Genomic DNA, 21104 nt, shown 5'->3' with positions numbered 1-21104 from the left:
CAAGGGTTCCTCTGTGTTGAAAAGGTTGAGAAAGGCTGTTATAAGATTGCTCTGTATTTGACTCCATCCATCTTCCCATCAACTCTGGCCAGCTTCCCTGTCCCTGCTGAAGAAAAGTATCCCCCCAACATGATGCTGCCACCACCATGTTTCACGGTGGGGATGGTGTGTTGAAGGTGATGTGCAGTGTTAGTTTTCCGTCACACATAGCGTTTTGTTTTTAGGCCAAAAAGTTACATCTTGGTCTCATCTGACCAGAGCACCTTTTTCCACATATTTGCTGTGTTCACTGTAATGGAACCACAACCCGCACTGTACTTGTGGTCTTCCATCAGTATTCGGCTTCCTTGCAGTCATGAACGTATATACCAGATTTTCCCAGCCGCCCTCATACAAAGCTAGCCGACAACTTAGCTCGTACTGGAATCACTCCTTATTGAACAGTCACACAGAATTTATATACAGCATGGACCTCCCCCTCCTGATCACATAACCACACACAGGTCAGGGGTGGCTTGATTACATTATCATATGCAGGTGAAATTGTATACAGAAACAGAGTTAGCCTGAACTAATTATCTAGCCACCTGGACAGAACAATGTGGGCTCATTAATATTTAACAATGGGACAGGCAGACTTAACACAATCCACATTCCACCTCAAAACAGACAATAGGACAAGACTGCCAATGACAGAATGTTTCATACATTGAAGCACATGGAATACACATCTACGTACTGCTATGATTATTTAGGAGTCAGACTTCATGGCAACAGGCTATAGGTCTCACAGTGTAAAGTGGGATCAAATCTTCACATTTCTTGAGAGATATTGCTGCTAAATATTACTGTCCCACTTGAAGCAATCCAAACTATTAAATATCTGTCTTTCACTCCCAGTGACGGTGAGTACCTTCACATTCACCCCATGTGGCTTATCACAAATTGCAAACAGGACTTCCTATGGCTTTCTTTCAACAATGTCTTTCTTCTTGCCACTCTTCCATAAAGGCCAGATTTGTGGAGTGCACCACTAATAGTGGTTTCCTCTCACTTCCTGTTTGGCTATGGGACAAGAAGTGAAGGTAAATCTCCGCAATGGGACACAGATAGTAAAACAAAACTAAAAAAAAAATGACGGGGTATAACCCTTCTTTTCCTCTATCCAAAAATGGGAAATATCTATTTTCACAATACTGTGTATTGCTTTGGGTCAAAATGACATCTGCTATGTGTAAAGATATAACCCTTCCCTCTCTTTCCCAGGACACCTACTTCCTGTCGGTGAAGGCCCTGTACACGGTTGGATACAGCACTTCTCTTGTGGCACTCACCACCGCCATGGTTATCCTGTGCCGCTTCAGGTAAGTTTCTTAGACCATTCCCATATGTACATTACAAAAGCTGCCCAGTGTGATGGTTTAGGTCCAGAAGATGAACAATGGGTTGGATGGCTTAATTGTGGTGTTAGGGTTTTTGACCATAGAGAAAATATAATTGATATGTTTAAAAAAAAAAAAACAGACTCTTAAAAAAATAATGGCAAAAGTCCAGAAATTAAAGTCTCCTTTTTTTTATTTTTTGTTTTGTTTTTTTTTTAAATAACAAACATGTTAAACTTAAAGAGGAAGTAAACCCTCCTCAGGAAGTTGTACCTATAGGTAAGCCTATATTAAGGCTTACCTATAGGTACTGTAAATATCTCCTAAACATGTACCGTTTAGGAGATATTTACCTTTAATGCAGCCAGTGACGTCACTGGCGCATGCGCTCTGAAGGAACGGCAGATCGTGCCGTTCCTTCAGAGCCCCGTGCCGTGACCGTCGGCTCCCGCACGCATGCGCGGGAGTGACGTCACCGCGGCTCCGGCCAATCAGATGGCCGGATGCCGCGATCCCGGAAGACGGGCGACTATACATGTCGCCCGTCATACAGGTAAGCGGACGGCACGGCGGGGGCTCGTTCTAAGGTAAGTATTTCATAATGAGCTACTATGCGATGCATACTAGCTCATTATGGGTTTCTCTTTCAGGATGTAAAGAAGAGAAAAATTTTTTTTCTCGGTTTACAACCTCTTTAACTGCTCTGCAGTGGTTTTGTACAGAGCAGCCCAGATCCTCCTCTTCTCAGGTCCCTTGCTGACGTTCCTATCCCCTCCCTCCTGCCCCCACGGCAACAGCTTGCTATGGGGGCACCTGAGCCGAGCTGCAGCTCTGTGTGTCCATTCGGCCCCACCCCTATCTCTTCTCATTGGCTCACTGACTTTAATTGACAGCAGCGGGAGCCAATGGCAAAACTGTGTATATAACAGGACAGGATGACCATCCTTTTCTCTTCCCATAATATTTTTCACAGTGTATGTAGCGGTTTGCCATGAAGGTTAGCTATAAGGTAAAGGGAAGGGTGTTGGAGATACTTTGGGAGTAGTGGGTCTTTTTAGTAAAATATAGACATGTGCAGAATGAAAAAATTAATTTTGTTTCGATTCGTTATTTACATAAATTAGTTTGGTTAAATTTGTTTAATTCATTAAATTCATTTTCGGAATACATTAGGTTAATAAGAATTTGAATCAATTTTAAATCTCTAAATTTGGTCAAACTGAACTCAATTCGACCAAATTAAAAAAAACTGCAAATCGATTCAGAATCTATTTCCATTCGAACTCCATTTGAATCGAAATCCATTCTAAATCTAATTTATTCTAACTCAATTTTATTCTATTCAAAGTTCCAATTTTGGAAGATGGTTATATTCTTTCTATTCTATTGTTTTTTTTAATTCTATTCTACCATTTTCTATTCTATTCCTTTCTATTCTATTCAAAAATTTGAATTTCGGAAGAAGGTTATATTCTTTCTATTTTACTCTATTGTTTTTCTTTTTTTTTATTCTAATCTATTATTTTCTATTCTTTTTTTTTTCCATTCCATTCTATTCTTTTCTATTGTATTCGAATTTGAATTCTGCTTGAAATCCAAATTTCACAAGATGGTTATATTTTTTCTATTTTTTACTATTCTTTTATTTTCTATTCTTTTCCTTTATTTTCTATTCTATTTTATTTTGTTCTTTTATTTTCTATTCTGTTTTTTCTTTTTTACTCTATTCTATTTTTCTATTGTGTTTTTTTTTTCTATTCTGTTCTCTTTTACTCTATTATATTCTATTCCTTTATTTTCTATCCTATTATTATTTTCTATTCTGTTATATTATTTTCTATTACATTCCTTTATTTTCTTTGGAAATTTGAATTCGAATCGGAAAAGTATTCAACTTTGAATTAGAAAACTATTTGAATTTGATTAGAAAACTAGTTAAATTTGAATTTCATCCGAGATTTTGTTTCATTATTTTGGATTCATTTAAATTCCTTACTATTGTAATTTGGAAATTTGGATGCGTCTGAATAGTGAAAAATTTGCCCGAATTTTAATTCGGAACGAAATGAACCACACATGTCTAGAAAAATTCACATTTGTGTTTGGCCATGGGGGGGGGGGGGGGGATCAATAAAAAGTGTCTGAGACAAACTTTGTCCCAACTTTGTCTCAACCAGAACACAACCAATGAGCTTTTACATTTTCATTTTCAAGGCTGTATGAATAAAAATTAAAGATAGAAGCTGGCTAGTTGCTATGAGCGTTGGTACCAGTTGAGATAAAACTTTTCTGAGACACTATTTATTAATCCCCCAATTGTGTCTGGTTCACAAAAACGAATGTATGGCCATAACCTGCTTGGCAAGTATTTCATCACAGCTTAGCTTGTGGGCGGGGCTTACTCGCCTTGCACATGGGGCTACCTCTCCCTGTGTGCACGCTAATCAATGCCTGGGGGCCAGGCGGGGCCGTGTTCATGTCAAAGTCAAATATTTTGACGGCACTCTGACTTAGAGATGACCCGTACCCTGTGTGCAGTAGATAAATGTACAGAGGTCCCCTACCCTGTGCTACTACACACATTCCTCAATGTATGTTGCATTTAGGAGAGACACCGCTGAGCCTGTGCCCTCTCCACAAGTCCAGCATAGCTCTGTCACCTCACTCCCAGTGACAGAATGGGGTCCCACCGAGCTCTAACCTGGACCTCATGCATGCTCAACAAGAACTCCTTCAGCTCCCCCATACCATGCGGCTAGGTACATGGGTTCTTCGTACCTTGGGTTTGGTCCTGGTTGCTTTTGGGTAACTGACTGCTAGGGAGGGAGCCAGATCCCCAACCCCCTCGCTAACCAGAGGACCTGTCACCCTCCCAGGTACCACGCATCATGACCGGCTGCTATACACTTCCCACCTGTTCCTGGTTACCCGTGGGAACTGCTCTCTAACTCTCCTGCTGAGTTAGCCTTTCGTAGTATATTCAAAAACATGCCGCACTGACCTAAATCAATGAATACAATTCACACAAAAGATATATAAATATAAAAAGAAAAAATAAACAAACTGAAAGTTCATGCATAAATAAAATCCATGTGAGGTTAAAGTCCACCACCAAAGCAATCAAATGCAATGTTCCGCACATGAGATTTCCATGTTTCCCCTCACAGCCTGTTATGGATACCACCACGTGTCCTCTCACCTGGTATAGGTATATGCTTACAAGAGTGGGTATGACCTTCAAATTAATGAGAAGTCAATTTGTACTTGTATAGGTGAATATCCACCACTGGAAACCAAGATATCACTTAGGCATCCATACACAGGTTCTCCATATCACAGGATGTCCGGAAACAATGAAAAAACAGAGCACCAGGTGTAAAATCCTTTACCAGGGTTCTTTTTTGTAATTATAAATGTTCAGAATGTGTAAAAACTGGCATTTACAGATCTCCAAATCCCACAAATCAATTGGGGATGCTGGGTGACGTCAAGACTTCCACCCAACGCACGTTTTGTAATAAATGACATCACCAGGGGCCTTACGTGGTAGCCTTACTCCTGAACCCCATAGGTGCTTTACAGGTCCTGTTCTTTCATACATCATGTACTACCATGCACCCTTTGAATAACTTCAGACCAGGCTTAAAACATTTTAGAAACTTTACTGAGAACTCTTGTGGCAACGTTCATGCGAATGTAACACAGTTCCAACCCTAACTGACTAAGCTGAGACTGCCCAGGCATACCTTAATAGGTGTAGTCCACAACAACTGGTGTCCTCCAAAGCTGGCAGATGCCTTTGAAACTCCGGTATTACGTGGAAATACAGTACATGACGCAGCAGCCCTTTCTCAGTGTCCCATGTGCAGGCTGTCTCTCTGGACCTGGTCTTCCCCCTTAATATATATGCACCGGGAAGGAAGGCATGGTCCAAAAAGAGTCCAAACTCAATTAACCCCTTCCATGCCTGGGCAGACAAACTAGCTTACTTATATGAAAAATCCTCCTTGTAGGCACCTACCTAAAAGCTTATACATGTACCCAATTGTTTTGTTGAATGCATAACCTAAAAACTTTGTGTGTTCCAGGAAGCTTCACTGTACGCGCAACTTCATCCACATGAATCTTTTTGTCTCATTCATCCTCCGAGCCATATCAGTCTTCATCAAAGACGAAGTCCTCTACGCCGAGCAAGACAGCAACCACTGCCATGTTTCCACTGTAAGTAGCGGTAGGAACAAATTGATATACTGTATGTGTAGATATAAATAAACTACATAAATCACACTTGGATTGGCCCAAGACTTGAGTAACCAGATGTTCAGTTATCTTGGCGAATCCTCTGACCTCAGTTATGGTTTAGGTTAAGTTAAAAGAATTTAAAGTATACAGTGGGTATTGAGGTCAGGGCCCGGTAAAGGCCACTTGAGTTCCTCCACACCAAACTAGTTAGACCATGTCTTTATGGAGCTGGCTTTGTACACCAGGGCACAGTGATTCTGCAAAGGAACATGGTCTTCTTAAAACTGTTACCACAAGGTTTGAAGAGTCCAATTGTCTAAAATGTCTTTATATGTTGTAGCATTAACAGTGCCCTTCACTTGAAACATCTGAACTTAAAAAGTTGGTGCCATGTCACTGTCTATTGCTATAAAGTGAGGCTACAGTGGGTAGGTCTTGCCAAAGGAGCAAATGTAGCATTCTATTGAATGCCTTCCAACACATTTTTCATGTCTTTCTTTTGGTCTATAAACCCTTTTCGTGGCCAGAAGATCACTTCCACAATCTCCTCCTAGACACTGCCACCAGTATGTGACTGGCTTCAGAAGAACTTCAGAAGACTTTAGAATGAGTGTGTCCGAACAAAGCCAAAAATAGTGAACCCAACTTCTCCTTGTACCCTGTTGCATGAACACCTTATATAGAAGCCTTCCAAGAGGCTCCAGACTGATTTGGGAAAAAATTGAAGGTGGACCCTTCTTACTCTCATCTCACCCAGTGGAAGGTTTTTGGCTCACAAAGCTGCCCCTCCCTCTGACAGTCCTACTGTGAAGGGGAAGCAGATAGTTACTATGAAGATACAGCTGTGCTAATAAGTTTACACACCCTGGCAGAATTTATGATTTCTTGGCCATTTTTATGAGAATATGAATGATAACACAAACAATTCACTCATGGTTAGTGTTTGGCTGAAGCCATTTATTATCAATCAACTGTGTTTACTCTTTTTTAAATCATAATGACAACGGAAACTACCCAAATGACCCTGATCAAAAGTTTACACACCCTGGTGATTTTGGCCTGATAACATAAACACAAGTTGACACAAAGGGGTTTGAATGGCTATTAAAGGTAACCATCCTCACAGAGGCGTAACTAGAACCTTCAGGGCCCCGGTGCAAGAAACCATGAAGGGCCCCCCCGGACCCCTGGTCGGGGCCCTTCTCTTCAAGCCTGGGGCTCTTCCCACTGATCCTGGGGCCCTTTACTCCGCTTGCGGGGCCCTTTATTGCGGTCCCACAGCGGGTCCCTTTCACAAGTTTTGCAGTGGGCCCCCTTCCTGCCATCTTGGGGCCTCCCCACGGTGGTGGAATGCCAGGGCCCGGTTGCAAGTGGGACCTTTGCGATTCTGAAAGTTCACCCACTGGTGTCAGTAGTTTTTATTTTTTGCTATTTTAATTGTATTATTTTTTATCATTTTATTTTATTTTTTTACAATGTAACTGACTATGACTCCGCCCATTTAGAGAAGCAAGGAGCTGGTAAATTACATATTTACCGACCCCTTCCTGGTTCTCTATTGTTACACATCCCCTGCAGCACCCGGCAGGAAAGGGGAGGGATCACAGTGGGGGGGGGGGGGACCAGGCGAGCACACAGGGGCCCAGAGACAGCAGAACACAAGTGAACTGGATAGGAGGAGTGGTGGGGGTAGCATACAGAGGACCCATTTTCTTTCTGCAGCTACAGGAGGAAAAAGGAGGACAGTGATTTCTCTACATGCTGCCCCCGCCTCCCCTCCTATCCAATTCTGGGCCCCCTGGAGCATTGGGCCCGGTTGCAATCGCAACCCCTGCAACCCCTGCAACCCCTGTAGTTACGCCCCTGCATCCTCACCTGTTATTTGTTTGCTTGTAATTAGCGTGTGTGTATAAAAGGTCAATGAGTTTCTGAACTCCTGACAGACCCTTGCATCTTTCATCCAGTGCTGCACTGACGTTTCTGGACTCTGAGTCATGAGGAAAGCAAAAGAATTGTCAAAGGATCTGCGGAAAAGGATGTTGAACTGTATAAAACAGGAAAGGGATATAAAAAGATCCAAGGAATTGAGAATGCCAATCAGCAGTGTTCAAACTCTAATCAAGAAGTGGATAATGAGGGGTTCTGTTGAAACCAAACCACAGTCAGGTAGAGCCGCCTGTCTTTCTCCCTCTGCTGCGGGAGATCGCGAGTGGCCGGCAGCTCCCCAGGGAACGAGCGGGGGGTGCGTCGTTTTGCCCAGCAGCGGAAGAGTGCCGCAGTAAATGTACGTTGGGCGGGGCTGAAGTGGTTAATACCAGAAATAATGACAAATGATTCTATTTTTATTCCAGGATTCTATAATTAGTTTGGTAATTCTAGAGAAATATTTAAATAATGCATTGCAATTTACCTAAACCCATTCGATTTGTAGTAAACTAAAATGTATGAGATTTTAGTCGACTAAACAGTACTGGAGATTTTAGTTGACTAAAATATGACTAAAACTAAAACAATTCAGATGACTAAAATACGACTAAAACCCACATAGCATTTTAGTCAAAAGACTAAAAATCGACTAAAGCTAAAATGGCATTTTAGTCAAAAGACTAAAACTAAACCGAAATCTAAATTTGCTGCCAAAAATGAACACTGGTAAATGTAGTACAATATATGAATACCTGTATTAATAAAGAAAATACTAATGTCTTCTCTCAATACCAGGTGGAATGTAAAGCCGTCATGGTGTTCTTCCATTATTGCGTCATGTCCAACTATTTCTGGCTCTTCATTGAAGGACTCTACCTCTTCACACTGCTGGTGGAGACCTTCTTCCCAGAAAGACGATATTTCTACTGGTACACAATCATAGGATGGGGTAAGTCTTTATCTACAAAAAAATGTCTTTAAAAAAGAATTCCAGGTATGGATTTGTTTTTTGCATAGTTACATTGGTAATGCTTGGATCAATGTAAGTATGTATGTACCATTCCTGAGTGATCCCTGTGGAGGCTGGAAGTCACTGTCGTAGGCACCACTACTGTAGTAATCTCCTCTAGCTGGTACCAAATGGCTACTTACTGAATACAGAAGGTCAGTTGCTTGGCAGGGGTACCATTTAGAGATAGCTTCACATTTTATCAATGAATGCAAAACGTTCTCTGATTGGACAAGGTGGAGAGGTGGGGTGATGATGTCACACCCTCCACCTATCCAATGAAAGGATGCTTTGCATTCATTAAGAAATCTCTGAAAGGCACCCATGCCTTGCTTCCGACCTCCTGTGTTCATAATGCAGCAGGGCAGCAACTTGGCACAGGACCCAGAAGCTATTGGAGAACACTGGAGTAGCTGTGTAGTAATGGTGACTACTACAGTTATTTCCAGCTTATATAGCAGGAGAATACAAACTGTGGCCCAGGGTGCAGGTGCAACCTTGTGGTTGCCTTTATCTAGCCCTTGGGGCACTTTCCTCCCAATGATGCAAGACACTATTCCTCCCATTGACACCAAAAATGGGGCAGAATTCCTGTTACTGACATCAACAACAAAGCACTCTTTCTCACATTGACACCAATGATGGGGCACTATTCCTCCCACTGACCCCAATGATGGGGCACTATTCCTCCCACTAATACCAATTATGGGGTACTATTCCTCCCACTAATACAAATGATGGGGCACTATTCCTCCCACTAATACCAATGATGGGGCACTATTTCTCCCACTGATACCAATTATGGAGCACTATTCCTCCCACTAATACAAATGAGGGGGCACTATTCCTCCCACTGATACCAATGATGGGGCACTATTCCTCCCACTAATACAAATGATGGAGCATTATTCCTCCCACTGACAGCAATGATGGGGCACTATTTCTCCCACTAATACCAATGATGGGGCACTTTTCTTCCCACTAATACCAATGATGGGGCAATATTCCTCCCACTAATACCAATGATGGGGCACTATTCTTCCCACTAATACCAATGATGGGGCACTACTTCTCCCACTAATACCAATGATGGGGCAATATTCCTCCCACTGATACCAATGATGGGGCACTATTCCTCCGACTAATACCAATGATGGGGCACTATTCCTCTCACTGATACCAATGATGGGGCACTATTCTTCCCACTAATACCAATGATAGGGCACTATTCCTCCCACTAATACCAATGATGGGGCACTATTCCTCCCACTAATACCAATGATGGGGCACTATTTCTCCCACTAATACCAATGATGGGGCACTATTTTTCCCACTAACACCAAAGATAGGGCTCTATTTCTCCCACTGACACCAAGGATGGGGCACTATTCCTCCCACTGACACCAATGATGAGGCTCAATTCCTCCAACTAGCACCAAAGATTGGTCAGTATTCCTCCCACTAATACCAACAATGTGGCATTATTCCTCCCATTGACACCAATGATGGGGCACTGTTCCTCCCACTGACACCAATGATGGGGCACTATTCCTTCCACTTACACCAACAATGTGGCATTATTCCTTCCACTGACATCATTGATGGGGCGCTTTTCCTTCCACTGACACCAACGATGGGGCACTATTCCTCCCAGTGACACCAATGATGGGGCACTATTCCTTCCACTGACACCAAGGATGGGGCCCTATTCCTCTCACTGACACCGATGATGGGGCACTATTCCTCCCGCTGACACCAAGGATAAGGCATTATTTCTCCCACTGACACCACCGATGGTGTACTATTCCTCCCACTGACACCAGTGATGGGGCTCTATTCCTCCAACCAACACCAAAGATTGGTCAGTATTCCTCCCACTGATACCAACAATGTGGCATTATTCCTCCCACTGAGACCAATAATGGGGCACTATTCCTTCCACTAATACCAATGATGAGACTCTATTCCTCCCACTAATACCAATGACGGGGCGCTATTCCTCTCATTGACACCGATGATGGGGCACTGTTTCTCCCACTGACATCAATGATGGGTGCCAGTGAAGAGGAATTCCTTCCCCTAATGCCAAACATGGACTGTTTACTCCCACTGTCGCTAAGACAATTTCTACTCCCAAAGGCCGGCCTCCCTCAAGTCTGAAGTACAGTAAACTGGCCCTTTGTTTAGAAAGTTTGGAGACCCCTTATCTAGAGGGAACCCACAGGTATAGTATATGCATAGTTACATTGGTCCAAGCTGGAAAAACGTAACTATAGGTAAATATTCATATCCAGAATGTCTCTTTTAAATACCTCCAGCATATACACAAAATAATGACTTGAGAAGTGTAGGCATATAAAAGTGAATTAAAACCCAAAAACAAACATGTAATGTATTGCAGATTATTAGTCCATAGATGTGCTGGCTGCTTTTGTTTTATTTTTTTCTGAATTTTTAACCTCTTTACTTCCCCTGGTGAACCTGTGAATAACACACTTCCTTTTCCAGGATGACAACGCTCACTCATTCTACTGTACATGCTTTGGCAAACACACGTTTACCTTATAATGTACAAAAAATGGCAACCACCCCAAACCTATAACTAGCCTTCACAGCAAGAGTTCAATATTGAGTTGGCCCACCCTTTGCAGCTATAACAGCTTCAAGTCTTCTGGGAAGGCTGTCCACAAGGTTTAGGAGTGTCTATGGGAGTTTTTTACCATTCTTCCAGAAGCGCATTTGTGGGGTCAGGCACTGTTAATGGACGAGAAGGCCTCGCTTGCCGTTTCCGCTCTAATTCATCCTAAAGGTATTCTATCAGGTTGAGGTCAGGACGCTGTGCAGGCCAGTCAACTTCCTTCACCCCAAACTCACTCATCCATGTCTTTATGGACCTTGCTTTGTGCACTGCTCCAAATCATTTAGTGGAGGGGGGATTATGGTGTGGGGTTGTTTTTCAGGGGTTGGGCTTGGCCCCATAGTTCCAGTGAAGGGAACTCTTAAGGTGTCAGCATACCAAGACATTTTGGACAATTTCAACCTTGTAGGAACAGTTTGGGAATGGCCTCTTCCTGTTCCAGCATGACTGTGCACCACTGCACAAAGCAAGGTCCATAAAGACATGGATGAGCGAGTTTGGGGTGAGGGAACTTGACTGGCCTGCACAGAGTTCTGACCTCAACCTGATAGAACACCTATGGGATGAATTAGAGCGGAGACTGCAGACCAGTGCCTGACCTCACGAATGCACTTCTGGAAGAATGGTCAAACACTCCCATAGACACACTCCTAAACCTTGTGGACAGCCTTCCCAGAAGAGTTAAAGCTGTTATAGCTGCAAAGGGTCACTATTGAACCCTACAGACTAAGACTGGGATGTCATTAAACTTCATGTGTGTGTAAAGGCAGGCGTCCCAATACTTTTGGTAATATAGTGTAGATCAGACCAAAATGAGGGACAAATGAGGAGGAAACAGGGACAGAGGAACTTTGTTCTAAATCAGGGACAGTTGGGAGCTATGCTGGTGACCACGCTGTAATTGCAGTAAGAAAAACTGAGGTCACCAACCTTCCTGCGCTGTCTTATTTGGATCATGGGATTGGCTGATAAATGTCCCCAATCCATTGGTACAGAACACAGTTTCGGCATATGTGTGTATTTATCTGTGTGCCCAGAGATCAGCCTGAGCGTTGGCAGTCACTTAAAATTCTTCTCCTCCTAATTATCATCATCGCCCCAAGTTTGAAGAACGCGGCTTGCTGCTCCTCGGTACACGTTGAAGGATTTCACGTTAAGAACCCTTTAAATAATTCATGTGGTGGAGAGATTGTAGAGAGTGCAGCGCTGTATGACATAAATTTGCATTTTAATTACAAACCTCATTTCAAGCACCAGGCTCCTGCCATGCTCGATTTCTGCGGCGGATCTGATTGCCGCTCCGGCTTTGTATTTCAAAGAAAACGCAGCCGTTCCTGATTTTCCAGAAGCCGTGTTCCTTCATCCACTGGGGGCCCTTGTCATCGGGTGACTTACAATTATTTTTTAATGCTGCTTTGACTTTCAGGTGTTGGGTGAAAGCATCTGTGCGTGAGGTGCTTTCATCTATTATTACTGTCTTTCCTCTTTTATGGTGTCACTTCAATGCTGAATATTTACTGAGAGTGTGCTTAGTGCAGTATAATGACACCAAATCTGTGAAATACAAACATAGAATGAAACAAAATACAAACATACAAAATGTTTGGGGGGCTTTCAGAGTGAGGTTTTCCTTCCACACAACGGTTTTCTCTTCATTTCTATCTTCATTCCTTCATTCTGTGAAACACAATAAAATCCATAAATGCAAAATGTGTGTGGGGGCTTTCAGAGTAATGGTTCACTTTCCCTTTTCCTTTCCCTTTTGCTTTTCTTTCTCCCCTTTTTCTACCCCCCTTTCCTTTTCCCTTTCCCTTCCCTTTCCCTTTTCCCCTTCCCCTTTATCTTTTTCCTTCTCTTTCCTTTCCTTTCCTTTCCTTTTCCCTTTCCCCCTGTCCCCCTTCCCCCTTTCCTTTTCCTTTCCCCTTCTCCTTTCCCCTACCCCCCTTTTCTTTCCCCCTTTCCTTTCCTTTTCCTTTTCCATTTCCCTTTTCCTTTCCCCTGTCCCCCTTTCCATTTTTCCTTTCCTTTCCTTTCCCTCTTTCCTTTCCCCCTTCCCCCTGTCTCCCTTTCCTTTTTCCTTTCCCTTTTCCTTTCCCCTGTCCCCCTTTCCTTTTTCCCTTTCCCCTTTCATTTCCTTTCCTTTCCCCTTTTCCCTTCCCCTTTCCCTTTCCCCTGTCCCCCTTTCCTTTTCTTTTCCCCTTCCCCTTTCCGCTTCTCCTTTCCCCTGTCCCCCTTTCCTTTTCTTTTCCCCTTCCCCTTTCCGCTTCTCCTTTCCCCTGTCCCCCTTTCCTTTTCCCCTTTCCTTTTCCTTTCGCCTGTCCCCCTTTCCTTTTTTTCCTTTCCTTTCCCTCTTTCCCCTGCCCCCCTTTCCTTTTCCCTTTTCCTTTCCCCTCCCCCTTTCCTTTTCCCTTTTCCTTTCCCCTCCCCCTTTCCTTTCTTTTTCCCTTTCCCTTTCCCCTGTCCCCCTTTCCCCTTTCCCCTGTCCCCCTTTCCTTTTCCCTTTTCCTTTCCCCTCCCCCTTTCCTTTTCCCTTTTCCTTTCCCCTCCCCCTTTCCTTTCCTTTCTTTTTCCCTTTCCCTTCCCCTTTCCCTTTCCCGTGCCCCCCTTTCCTTTTCTTTTCCCCTTCCCCTTTCCGCTTCTCCTTTCCCCTGTCCCCCTTTCCTTTTCCCCTTTCCTTTTCCTTTCCCCTGTCCCCCTTTCCTTTTTTCCTTTCCTTTCCCTCTTTCCCCTGCCCCCCTTTCCTTTTCCCTTTTCCTTTCCCCTCCCCCTTTCCTTTTCCCTTTCCCTTTCCCCTCCCCCTTTCCTTTTCTTTCTTTTTCCCTTTCCTTTTCCCTTTCCCCTGTCCCCCTTTCCCCTTTCCCCTGTCCCCCTTTCCTTTTCTTTTCCCCTTCCCCTTTCCGCTTCTCCTTTCCTTTTCCTTTCCCCTGTCCCCCTTTCCTTTTTTCCTTTCCTTCCCTTTCCCCCTGCCCCCTTTTCTTTTTCCATTTTCCTTTCCCCTGTCCCCCTTTCCTTTTCCCTTTCCCTTTTGCTTTCCCCTTTCCTTTCCTTTCCCTCTTTCCCTCTTTCCCTTTCCCCTTTCCATTCCTTTCCCTTACTTTTCTTTCATAATAAATGACCACATTTTTTTTTTTAATAAAATATAAAAGATGAGGTTGCACCGAGTAAAAAGACACCCAACATGTCAACCTTCAATCTGCGTGCGCCTGTGAAATGGCGACAAACTTCAGTACCCTATATTTTCCATACGTGACATTTTAAAAGCCCCCTATAGGTCATCAGTTTAGTGTTACAGAGGAGGTCTGGTGCTAGAAATATTGCTTTCACTCCAGCATGTAACATGTGTATCGCAATGGACAATGTCATGTGTAGGCGCCAGAGCCGGACTGGGAATAAAAACCAGCCCTGGAAATAAATTCATACCAGCCCCAGTGGCGTAGCATGGGTTGTCAGCACCCAAGGCAAGGCAAGTAATTTGCACCCCTAAGAAGCAGACATTTAGTGCTCTCTGGGTCCCTACCACTGACACAGAATTAAAACCCCTTCTGGTATATTTTAGGATTTACCACTCCTTCTCTTTGTTCTCCTTTCTTTCCCTTTTATCTCTCTCTCTATCCTAATTTCTTGTTTTTTTATATCTCTCTCTCTATCCAGCTTTCTTGTTCTTTCTCTTATTCTTTATTTCCCTTTTTCTTTGTTCCTCCCCCACTTTTCCTCTCTCTTCCATGTATTCTCTCTTTATTCTTCTCTTTATTCCTTCTCTTACTTCTTGTTGGGGGGGGGGGGGAGGCTGGGAGAGAGGCGCAGGCTCTAGGAACAGCCCAACTGGGAGGCCGTGGGCTCTAGGAACAACCCAGCTGGCCCCCCTCCCCACTATCTAATACACTGCTGACCCGCCCTCCCCACTATCTAATACACTGCTGACCCCCCCTCCCCGCTATCTAATACACTGCTGACCCCCCCTCCCCACTATCTAATACACTGCTGACCCGCCCTCCCCACTATCTAATACACTGCTGACCCCCCCTCCCCGCTATCTAATACACTGCTGACCCCCCCTCCCCACTATCTAATACACTGCTGACCCCCCCCTCCCCACTATCTAATACACTGCTGACCCCCTCCCAACTATCTAATACACTGCTGGCCCCACCCTCCCCGCTATCTAATACACTGCTGATCCCCCCTCCCAACTATCTAATACACTGCTGGCCCCACCCTCCCCGCTATCTAATACACTGCTGACCCCCTCCCCACTATCTAATACACTGCTGGCCCCACCCTCCCCGCTATCTAATACACTGCTGATCCCCCCTCCCCATTATCTAATACACTGCTGATCCCCCCTCCCCACTATCTAATACACTGCTGATCCCCCTCCCCACTATCTAATACACTGCTGACCCTCCCTCCCCGCTATCTAATTCACTGCTGCCCCCCCTCCCCACTATCTAATACACTGCTGGCCCCACCCTCCCCGCTATCTAATACACTGCTGACCCCCCTCCCCACTATCTAATACACTGCTAACCCCCCTCCCCACTATCTAATACACTGCTGACCCTCCTCCCCACTATCTAATACACTGCTGACCCCCCTCCCCACTATCTAATACACTGCTGACCCCCCTCCCCACTATCTAATACACTGCTGACCCTCCCTCCCCGCTATCTAATTCACTGCTGCCCCCCCTCCCCACTATCTAATACACTGCTGGCCCCACCCTCCCCGCTATCTAATACACTGCTGACACCCCCCCTACCCACTATCTAATACACTGCTGATCCCCCTCCCCACTATCTAATACACTGCTGACCCCCCTCCCCACTATCTAATACACTGCTGACCCTCCCTCCCCGCTATCTAATTCACTGCTGACCCCACCCTCCCCACTATCTAATACACTGCTGACCTCCTCCCCATAATCTAATACACTGCAGACCCCCCACCCCACTATCTAATACACTGCTGACCCTCCCTCCCCGCTATCTAATACACTGCTGACCCTCCCTCCCCACTATCTAATACACTGCTGACCCCCCTCCCCACTATCTAATACACTGCTGACCACCCTCCCCACTATCTAATACACTGCTGACCCTCCCTCCCCGCTATCTAATTCACTGCTGCCCCCCCTCCCCACTATCTAATACACTGCTGACCCCCTCCCCGCTATCTAATACACTGCTGACCCCACCCTCCCCACTATCTAATACACTGCTGACCTCCTCCCCATAATCTAATACACTGCAGACCCCCCACCCCACTATCTAATACACTGCTGAGCTGACCCCCTCCCCACTATCTAATACACTGCTGACCCCCCCCCCTCCCCACTATCTAATACACTGCTGACCCCCCCCTCCCCACTATCTAATACAATGCTGACCCCACCCTCCCCACTATCTAATACACTGCTGACCCCCTCCCAACTATCTAATACACTGCTGACCCCCCTCCCTACTATCTAATACACTGCAGACCCCCCTCCCCACTATCTAATATACTGCTTGCCCCCCTTCCCACTATCTAATACACTGCTGCCCCCGCTATCTAATACACTGCTGACTCCCCCTCCCCGCTATCTAATACACTGCTGCCCCCCGCTATCTAATACACTGCTGACTCCCCCTCCCCACTATCTAATACACTGCTGACTCCCCCTCCCCGCTATCTAATACACTGCTGACCCCCCTCTCAACTATCTAATACACTGCTGACCCCCCTCTCAACTATCTAATACACTGCTGACCCCCCCCCCCCACTATCTAATACACTGCCAACCCCCCTCCCCACTATCTAATACACTGATGACCCCCCTAATACACTGCTGACCCTCCTCCCCCTATCTAATACACTTCTGGCCCCTCTCCCCTTAATACACCGCTGCCTCCTCCCCCTAATACACTGCTGATCCCCCTTCTTCTAATATACTACACTATAGCAGTGCTACCACTGCTGACCCCATCCCCCTAATACACTGCTGACCGCACCTCCCCACTATCTAATACACTTCTTACCCCCCTTTCCCCTAATACACATCTGGCCCCCTGCCCCCTAATACAATGCTGATCCCCCCTCCCCTAATACAATGCTGATCCCCCCTCCCCCTAATACAATGCTGATCCCCCTCCCCTAATACAATGCTGATTCCCCCCCCCCTAATAAAATGCTGATCCCCCTCCCCCTAATACAATACTGATCCCCCCTCCCCGTAATACAATGCTCTCCCCCCCGGCCCCCTTATACAATGCTGCCCCCGAGCCCCCTCCCCCTTATACATTGCTGCCCCCGGCCCCCTCCCCTTAATGCAATGCTGACCGCCCCTTCCCCTAATTCATTGCTGTTCCCCCTGGCCCCTTCCACTATTTTATTATATAGTTGTTACTATTATTAGTGTAATTGTTGTTAATATTATTATTTATATATTATATATTTTATAATAATATTTGACAGGAAAAAATAAAGAATTTTTCCGCTGATTATACTGACAATTTGATCGAGATACTAAAAGCTTATAGTTAGAGCTGCACAAATTGTTAAAAAATCGCGATCTCGATTCACCCCCCCCCCCCTTACGATCTTAAAACGGCTTGTCCTCGATTCTTACAGAGCTGTTCTCTGCTGTAAAGCTGTAACAGCTGTAAAAAAAAACAAAAAAAACAAATGTATATCAACATTGTTAAGGCTGCAAGATTATAACTGTAAACACAATGTTTTACAATACTGTATATCATTTCCTTCTATTAGATCAAAGGAATGAACTTCTGTCTGTAAGTGAGGGCACTTTAACCTCTTAAAGGCTAAGTCTTTTTTCTGACACTTGTTGCTTACAAGTTAAAATCAGTATTTTTTGCTAGAAGGTTACTTAGAACCCCCAAACATTATTTATATATATATATATATATATATATATATATATATATATATATATTTTTTTTTTTTTTTTTTGCAGAGACCCTAGAGCAAGGGTCTTCAAACTACGGCCCTCCAGTTGTTTAGAAACTACGATTCCCATCATGCCTAGTCATATCTGTGAATGTCAGAGTTTTACAATGCCTCATGGGACGTGTAGTCCCAAAACAGCTGGAGGGCCGTAGTTTGAGGATCCCTGCCCTAGAGAATAAAATGTCGATTGTTGCAATCTTTTATGCCACACTGTATTTGCTCAGAAGTCTTTTAAATGCAGTTTTTTGGCAAAAAATACACTGTAACAAATTGTAAAAAACTAAACAGTAAAGTTGATGTTACGCCGAGAATTGTGATCTTTATTCTAAGCAAAAAGTTGTGATTCTCATTTTATCCAGAATCGTGCAGCTCTACTTTTAGTATTTTCTCTCCAATATATGTTATTTCTTTGATATCAGGCTTTTTTTTTTTTTTTTTTTCATGTGTTTTCTAAGGGCTGATCTAACTTGTACTGTTTCCTTTTTTTTCTCTCTAGGAACCCCACTTATATGTGTCACTATATGGGCTGTGCTGCGACTTCACTTTGATGACCAGGGGTGTGTAATATAAATATGAATAGTTGTACAATTAATATCTACACATGGTACTTATTTATGTATTTAACTGTAAATGGTGATTATTTATTTTTATTTTTTTTTAACGACTCTCTTAGCTGTTGGGAAATGAATAACAATGTCGCCCTCTGGTGGGTCATTAAGGGTCCAGTCATTGCCTCCATTATGGTAAGTTACATCTTATGTGTATTTAATTTCAATTAATTTATATTGATTTATTTATATATATTTTGCACAGCAAAGAAATATGTGTAGGGCTTGCAGATACATTGACTAAGTAACGCTCACTCTATCTATAAATTCTGCAGACATACTGTATTCACCATTATCTGTTCTTCGAATAAAAACTTTTTTAGGCTAAAGTGGTAAATCCTCAGTGGTGGCCTATGAAGAGTGCTGAATTCTGGATATATTTTTAAACTTTTGAATATTTTTTCACAAAATTATTAAAGCCTAAAACATCCCTCTGAGAAATGATGAGTTAATCTACTGAAATTCATTTTATCCTAGGTTATAAAAATATTTAAAAAAATGTGACCTCAAATTGTAAAGATAATTCTCCAGAAGAATTTTTAAGTCGTTTTTGGCTTTTTGGAAGGTTTCTGGACAAGCTATTGTCATACATGTGACAAAAGAAGTCCCTGCTGAGTGTTTGTCTTGCCAGTTTTAGGTGGAGGTTTGTGTTGCTTGCTGTGTCTTTAGACAATTGGGGGCTGTTTATAAAACATTTGTTGGCCGAATATCAGAAGCATTCATGCAAGCTGGCCAAAAGAAAAGTAGAAGAAACTTAAGGAACAGGCTCAAAGCTTTTTTTTTTTTTTTTTTTTTTTTTAGCATATTTTGTGGAAGCTATTTTATCTTTGTGTTTTTTTTGTTTTTTTTTTTTAGCACATCGTGCATGATTATAATAAGTAATTTATTTCATTTGTGTGTTGCCCTTATTTAAGTAGCAAAAAAAAAAAAAAATTACAATCTCATCTCTGGGTGCAATGCTTGTGTTGCTGTCTATTATAAATGTATACAGTATATATATATATATATATATATATATATATATATATATATATATATATATATATATATACACACACACACACACACACACAAACACACACATATATGTATATATATATACATTTTATTTGACTTGTGTGTTTTGTGTGTTGCCCTTATTTGAGTAGCAAAAAAAGAAAAAAAAGCTAATTTACACTTTCATCTCTGGGTGCAATGCTTGTGTTGCTGTCTATTATATATATATATATATATATATATATATATATACAGTGCATTGCGAAAGTATTCAGCCCCCTTGAACTTTTGGACCTTTTGCCACATTTCAGGCTTCAAACATAAAGATATAAAACTGTAATTTTTTGTGAAGAATCAACAAGTGGGACACAATCATGAAATGGAACGAAATTTATTGGATATTTCAAACTTTAACAAATAAAAAACTGAAAAATTGGGCGTGCAAAATTATTCAGCCCCCTTAAGTTAATACTTTGTAGCGCCACCTTTTGCTTCGATTACAGCTGTAAGTCGCTTGGGGTATGTCTCTATCAGTTTTGCACATCAAGAGACTGAAATGTTTGCCCATTCCTCCTTGCAAAACAGCTCGAGCTCAGTGAGGTTGGATGGAGCGCGTTTGTGAACAGCAGTTTTCAGTTCTTTCCACAGATTCTCGATTGGATTCAGGTCTGGACTTTGACTTGGCCATTCTAACACCTGGATATGTTTATTTGTGAACCATTCCATTGTAGATTTTGCTTTATGTTTTGGATCATTGTCTTGTTGGAAGACAAATCTCCGTCCCAGTCTCAGGTCTTTTGCAGACTCCATCAGGTTTTCTTCCAGAATGGTCCTGTATTTGGCTCCATCCATCTTCCCATCAATTTTAACCATCTTCCCTCTCCCTGCTGAAGAAAAGCAGGCCCAAACCATGATGCTGCCACCACCATGTTTGACAGTGGGGATGGTGTGTTCAGGGTGATGAGCTGTGTTGCTTTTACGCCAAACATAACGTTTTGCATTGTTGCCAAAAATTTTGATTTTGGTTTCATCTGACCAGAGCACCTTCTTCCACATGTTTGGTGTGTCTCCCAGGCAGGGCCGGACTGGCCTAGCGGGATAGCGGGAAATTTCCCGCTAGGCCGCCTGCCCTGGGGCCGCTTGGGGCTGTGGCTGCAGCTGCAGAGGTGCCCAAGACCTATCCTGGGCGGGTGCACAGCGGGTGCGCCGCGAGCTGAGGCAGAGGGGAGGGACGCCAAAGTTCTCCCCTCCCACCTCCTCCCCTAAAGTGCCCGGTGGCTGGAGCTGAGCCGAGTGTGTGTGTCTCAGCCTGGCCCGCCCACTCTCCTATGCTCGGCAGTCGGTATGCAGCTGTGCCT

At 43.6% G+C, this 21104-nt stretch overlaps 1 protein-coding gene across 1 annotated transcript in view; it reads left to right on the top strand.

Annotated features, from left to right (window-relative positions):
* The window catches only part of ADCYAP1R1 (ADCYAP receptor type I), a 419514-nt gene that overhangs the window by 327429 nt on the left and 70981 nt on the right, over positions 1 to 21104 (top strand). Inside the window, exons 8-12 of the mRNA XM_082258031.1 lie at positions 1267 to 1364; positions 5471 to 5603; positions 8346 to 8499; positions 18639 to 18699; positions 18816 to 18885. Of these exons, the coding sequence (XP_082114157.1) occupies positions 1267 to 1364; positions 5471 to 5603; positions 8346 to 8499; positions 18639 to 18699; positions 18816 to 18885 (516 nt within the window). The remainder of the gene's footprint in view (positions 1 to 1266; positions 1365 to 5470; positions 5604 to 8345; positions 8500 to 18638; positions 18700 to 18815; positions 18886 to 21104) is intronic.

The sequence above is a fragment of the Pelophylax lessonae genome (genome assembly GCF_965119305.1).
Source record: "Pelophylax lessonae genome assembly, chromosome: 5".
Classification (NCBI taxonomy): Eukaryota; Metazoa; Chordata; class Amphibia; order Anura; family Ranidae; genus Pelophylax; species Pelophylax lessonae.
The sequence above is the reverse complement of the archived record's forward strand: the minus strand, read 5'-3'. Positions and strand labels throughout refer to the sequence as shown.